Raw genomic sequence first — 6,162 nt, forward strand, 5'->3', positions numbered from 1 at the left:
GAACCTCCAGAGGCGGCACACCATGAAGGAGTAGGTGCCCCTCGCCCCAACCCTGGCCCTCCCCACCCTGAACTGGCAGCAGGCGAGTGGACCGGGCTCACCGACCCCTTCTCTGCTTCTGTCCCCAGAGCCAAGGACATGAAGAACAAGCTGGGCATCTTTAGGCGGCGGAATGAGTCCCCTGGGGCCCAGCCAACGGGCAAGACAGACAAAGTGATGAAGTCATTCAAGTAGGTCCTCTCCGGCACCCCTGGGTCCCCTCAAACACTCACGGGTCCCGTGGGAGCAGGGTGGCTGGTGGGCTTGTAAGGGAGAATGCAGTTGGCTGATCCAGCTCGGGGGTGATGGAGGCTCCTGTGGAAGGAGCCTCATACCTGGCATGAGCAGCATGGATGGGGAGCCACTGTCCCAGGAAGGACGGCCGGGGAGGGACAGAGGTGGGGGTAGAAGTGATGCTGCCGGCCCCAAGAAAGGGGGTGGGCCCCCTCCTGTGCTCCTCATGGGGCTCAGCTACTTTCTGGGGCCAAGGACAGCTGACAGGGGTCAGCTCACTTCCCTGAGCCTCCTGGCTCCTCACTGTGCCCCTTGCCTCCCCCTCAGGCCCACTTCAGAGGAAGCGCTCAAGTGGGGCGAGTCCTTGGAGAAGCTGCTGGTCCACAAGTGTAAGTGGGGGCCGCCCGGCCTGTCCCCTCTCTGTGTCCTGTCCCCTCTCTGTGTCCTGTCCCCTCTCTGTGTCCTGTCCCCTCTCTGTGTCCCATCCCGCATCCCCCTCTCCTCCTCTCCCAGGCTCAGAGGGTGCATCTGGTCCTGGAGAGGCTGCCTTTCTCTGTTTCCTGGGCCCAGTCAGGGGTCCCCACTGTTGGGAAAGGCTGAGGCCCTTGGTCTGGCCTTGGAGCCTGCTGCTGCCAGCCCCTCCCTGTTCACGAGAGCTGGCACTGCCTGCCGCAGGCCTCTGGGACCTGTGTTGTCAGACCCATATTCCCAGAATAACAATAAACACTTCCATGTGCTGAGGGCATATGCGGGGCCAAATATGCCTGTCATCTCGTGGATGGGAACCCCTTCTGATCCTCACTAGGATCCAGGAGGTGGTTCCCATTTGACAGATGAGGAAACTGAGGCACCGATGGGGAGAGACCTGGCCAAGGCCCATGAAGAGGCAATACAAGGGTGGGGACCATATCCTGGGTTCCTGGCTCTCAGGAGCGGGTGACCTTCCTAAGCCCCCAGCATCTGCACCCAGAATGAGCCAAGAGGGTCCGCTGGGGGTGCCTGAGGGCAGGAGGGGCTGGTTTGGCCTCTCACCTCAGGGTCTGGGCTTCTCCTCACAGATGGTCTAGCGGTGTTCCAGGCCTTCCTCCGCACTGAGTTTAGTGAGGAGAACCTGGAATTCTGGCTGGCATGCGAGGACTTCAAGAAGGTCAAGTCACAGTCCAAGATGGCGGCCAAGGCCAAGAAGATCTTTGCTGAGTACATCGCCATTCAGGCGTGCAAGGAGGTAGGGCTTTGGGCTGGGCCCTCAGGCCCCCGTCCCCATGCCCAGTGGCCTCTCGGTGAGGGGGCTGGCTGGAAGCCTCAAGGAGGGGCTCAGCCAGGGGAGAGGCCAGAGTGACTCTTAGAGGCCAAGTGCCTAGGGTGAAGAGGAAGCAGGCTGGGGTTCCCGGGAAGAAGAGAATCCTGACTGATAATGCAAATGGCCACTGTCAGGGGCTGCTAGGTGCCAGGCCCATGCAAAGCCCTTCACAGATGAGCGCTCATATTTAACCCTTACGACAACCTGTAATATAGGTTTTAATATTATTTTCATTTTTAAAATGAGGAGACAAAGTCTCAGAGAGCCTAATGTCTACTCAGTGCTTCCCGTGTGTCAGGCGCTATCTTTTTTAAATAAATGGTTGGTGATGCTAATGTTCACAGCTCTTTGAGGACAGTACTGTTATTCCAGCCTATAATTAAGACAGCCAGGGCTCAGACCACTTAAGTGATTTGCTTAAGGTCACACATCTAACATGTGGCACTGCTGGGATTTGAACCCAGGTAGCCTGACCCTAGAGGTGATATTTTCAGGCCCTAAAAACTCTACCGCCCCTCCAGTCAGTGACCGAACCAGGACTTGACTCTGCTAACCTATGGGGTTCCCCTCTGAATCTTAGGATGTGGACTAGAAGGGCTTGGAGGTGAGAGACTGGGCAGGTCCCGCCCCGGCCCCCGGCCCTCAGGAGCAGCTTCTTGCAGGCGGCCCTGACCTCACTGCCCTCCGCCCCACAGGTAAACCTGGACTCGTACACACGGGAGCACACCAAGGACAACCTGCAGAGCGTCACTCGGGGCTGCTTCGACCTGGCGCAGAAGCGCATCTTTGGGCTCATGGAAAAGGACTCATACCCACGCTTCCTCCGCTCGGACCTCTACCTGGACCTCATTAACCAGAAGAAGATGAGTCCCCCGCTTTAGGGGCCACGCGGGTAGAGCTCAGTGTTCACACCAGGCGGGCTGGGCCCCTTCCCACCTGCCTCCCTCCCCCCTGTGACAGACGGGGCAAGCAAGCCCCCGGAGGCTGCGTCCGGATAGACAGACGGACATTTGGATGAGAGGCCTGGACCAAGAGAGGCCCAGGCCACTGGAGGAGTAGAGGGACTGGCCCCACTGGGTCCCCGCTGCCCTGGTACGAGGGGGCCCAAGGGCCTGGGCAGGTCAGGGGCCCGGGCTAAGACAGATCCGGAGCTGCTGCTCCCTGCTGCAGAGACTTCGCAACGACCAAGTTCCTTAAAGAACTGGCTGGTGGGGCAGGGGCCGAGGCCTGGGCTCCGGGGCTCTTTGGGGGAGCTGCTGGGGCTCACAGCTCAGACCCCTGCCTTGAGTTTTATTTATTTAAACAGTAGTTGGATGCTTGGCACGTCATCCTGTAATAGGAAACCTTTGCCTCGTCAGTTTTCCTACTTTTACAAGTGCAATATTTTAACCAACGCCTTGTGAAAAAGCCGCCTTGCTGAGAAGGTGGGCACCATATTCCAGTTTCAGGGGATTCACTGGTCCCGAGCCCCTGTGGCGGGCAGCTGGGCCTGCTGGACCGATAAGGCCCAGAGGGGCGGGGGCTGTAGTCTGACCTCACACCGAAATCCAGCCCCCCCTGAGTGAGGGGGGTCCCCCGGGGGGCTCCGGGAAAGCATGGCACCCTCAGACCACACAACGGCCGAGTTCTGGAGCAAATAAAAGGCCTGTGTTATTTTTGTTCTTGACCCTTTCTGTGCGTTCCTGGTTCCGAGGCTTCCCAGGGTCACCGGGGCTGGGAGGGTTGGGAGGGGGGCTGCCAATCTCGCTTCTGTCTTCCCATCACCTGCCTCCCATCTGGTGCCGGTGCTGCTCGCAGACAATCAGTCGCTACCTCTGTGCGTGAGCTCTGCCAAGCTTGTCCCACTTACCATCACATCTTCCCCATAAGCCTGGGAGGTGGCCGTTATCCCCATTTTACAGATGAGGCACGTGAAACCCAGGCAAGTAAGGCGACTTGCCCAAGGTCACACTGCTGGCCAATGGCAGCCAGCAAGGGGCTCAGCCTAAGCCCGCCTGACTGCACAGCCTGCTCTCTGGGTTGCCGGCCTCTACCGGCTACTGGATGGAGTCCTAGCTGGGCTGCTAACTGGCTATGTGGCCTTCAGCAAGTTCCTCCAATTTTTTCTGCCCTGCCACGCTCTGAGATTCTAGGGGAACTTACAGGAGGCACAGGGATGGTTGGTGGAGGTGGGTGAGGTCAGGATCTCAGGGAGGGTGGCAGCTGCAGGCGGGTGGGCTCACAGAGGCCTTTACAATGGAGAAAGAACTCAGGAGGTGACAGGGCGGGTCCTTCTGTGGCCCTGGGGAAGACTTCCCCTCTGTACCTAACAGGAGATACACATTTAGGAAAGGCCAGGTTGAGAGGAGGCCCTAGACCGCTCGCTTAGAGAGGTGGAAGAGAGCCTGGCCAAGCTGATGCAAAAGCTGCCCCTGAGGCCCACAGGTACCACCTGCGAGGGTCTGGAGGCAGGGACCAGGGTGTGGCCTGAGGTGGGGACAGGCTCCCTGGGCTGACTTAGATGAAGGCAGACAGAGTTACTGCAGGAGGACCCCATCTCTTTGGAGCTTGTTTCCTGTGTGGGGTTTCGGGTTCAGGGATGCCCACTGGGGACTTAGAGATGCCAAGGATAGGGGGCTGTGCAGCCACTCTCCTCCCTGCCTTCCCTTGCTGGTCTCCCAGGGCAAGGACACCCCAGGACCCCCCTGAACATGGAGAACATCAGAAACCGTGGTCTCTGGGGTCCTAATGTCGGGCTAGGCAGACAGCAGGTGTTTAATGAGTGTCACGGCCTGTTCCCCCAGCACCGGTACGTGAGCTTCTCCGGGAGTGGGGCTGGGTCTTCTCCCTGGTGCCGGGGGGCCTGGCCAGGGAACCCTGTCTGGCTTTGTAAATGGTGAAGGGCTTTCTCAGGGCAGAGCTGCCAGTGCCTCGATGACCCAGAGGGATGGAGGACAGAGATGCACGCCTGGATCAGAGTGAGGGATGACACTCTAAGGTGTCCAGACCTGGAGATTTGGGGACCTGACACCTGGGTAAACTAAGGCCCAGAGGGGACTGCAACCCCACTCCTGATCCGCCAGAATGGTAGCTGCTGAGCTGACATCGGCACCCAGGGCTTCAGGGTCTGGGCTCACCTGGCCTTGCTGGGGCGAGGAGGGGACCCTGGGTCTGGGAGGAGACTCACCTTCTCCTTTCCCTAGGTTCCAGGGAGTCAGCCTTGGGCTGGGCCCTCCATCTTTCCCATTCCCAAGTTGCCATGGAAACCTCAGGCCAGGGGAACCAAGTCAGGCAGATGGAATTCCCATTTCGGAAGGCCCCACTGCCTGGTTTCCATTACTCACACCCGGCGCCCTTGGCCTCCAAGCTGCTTTGGCTACACAGAACAGCTGGAGAGCAGCCTGGAAAAGCGCCTGGATCTGCCTGCCCTACCCCCACTTGGACTCCCGAGGGACTTGGGCACAGCCCTCACCGCCTTAGGCCGGAGTCTCCTTACCCTGGACTGTTTCCCATTTCTTCTTTCGCATGTGGTCTCCATCTAGCAACCCCAGGCCAGTCGATGTGGGATCTGAGAGCTGTGAGGTCACCACGTCCTGTCCAGCTCCCTCCCCATCTCACAGATGGGAAGACTGAGGCAGAGGGAGGGAAGCAGCAAATGTGTAGAGGTGCAAGGCCCAGGCCCTGGAGTCAGGCTCTAGGATTCACTTAGCCCCTGGTTCTGCCACTTACTACAAGCTGCGAATCTTTGGAGAAAAAAAACAAAAACAAAAAAAATCCTGTGGCCTCTCTGCCTCAGTTTTCTCATCTGTAAATTGTGTAGATTGGCACCTACCTCAGAGTGGCAGTATCTCAGCGAGGCCGTTTGCAGCAAGTTGAGCCCAGGGCCTGGCAGAGGGACCTGCTCCTCCAGCACAAGCTGCCATCAATTCAGGGTCACAGGGAAGTAGCCAAGCTCACTCTACCTTCGTTAGAGTGGACAGGGAGCCTGAAGCCCGCAGATCCCTGTCCTTCCAGGAATGGTTTTGCTGGAGAATGAAGCCAGCCTGTTCCAGGGAGTAGGTCACAAACAGTCTGTCCCTGTACCGCTGCCCAGTCTTGGCCTGACTGCGGGCAGCTGGGGTCAGCTGGCAAACTGGGTGTGGAGGGTGAAGAGGGGAGAGGGCAGCACAGTAGTGCCTCGCGGTGGATACCGGTGGGAGGGGATTCAGCCCTGGCCTGCCTGTGGCAACGTCACCCAGCTCCGTTGTGGACCAGTCAAGTCCCTCGTGCTACTGGCCTCTTGGCCTGGCTGGAGGCAGGTACGGCCTCCTAGACTCTCCAACCTGGAAGAGACCATCCGGGTCCCACTGCTGGCTGGTGCCTGGGTCCCTTCTTGGGTTTCTACTTGCATTCCTCCTGCGATGGGGAGCTCAGTACCTCCAGAGGTGGCCCAGGAGCAGCTGGGAGCCTCTTGGTTCTAAAGTTCCTCCCCAGTGAAGTGGGATCCTGGGGTGGAGGTGGGGCAAAGGAGGTAGGTCAGCAATAGCCCACAGAGGCCTCCTGCCCAGCCAGGCCCCCACAGGCTCACCCAGTTAGCCACCTTCCCTCCTTCCCACCCTCTGGCCCTCACC

At 59.1% G+C, this 6,162-nt stretch overlaps 1 protein-coding gene across 11 annotated transcripts in view; it reads left to right on the forward strand.

Annotated features, from left to right (window-relative positions):
- Window positions 1–3,244, forward strand: part of RGS3 (regulator of G-protein signaling 3) — a 138,417-nt gene extending 135,173 nt beyond the window's left edge. For 10 of the 11 annotated variants that reach the window (XM_018052631.1, XM_018052633.1, XM_005684329.2 and 7 more), the window contains 4 exons: window positions 129–230; window positions 601–662; window positions 1,332–1,498; window positions 2,269–3,244. In XM_018052631.1, coding sequence (XP_017908120.1) covers window positions 129–230; window positions 601–662; window positions 1,332–1,498; window positions 2,269–2,454 — 517 coding nt within the window. In that variant the 3' untranslated portion in view covers window positions 2,455–3,244. The remainder of the gene's footprint in view (window positions 1–128; window positions 231–600; window positions 663–1,331; window positions 1,499–2,268) is intronic. The other variant, XM_018052634.1, reaches the window with a different exon arrangement.

This window comes from Capra hircus, chromosome 8, assembly GCF_001704415.2.
Source record: "Capra hircus breed San Clemente chromosome 8, ASM170441v1, whole genome shotgun sequence".
NCBI lineage: Eukaryota > Metazoa > Chordata > Mammalia > Artiodactyla > Bovidae > Capra > Capra hircus.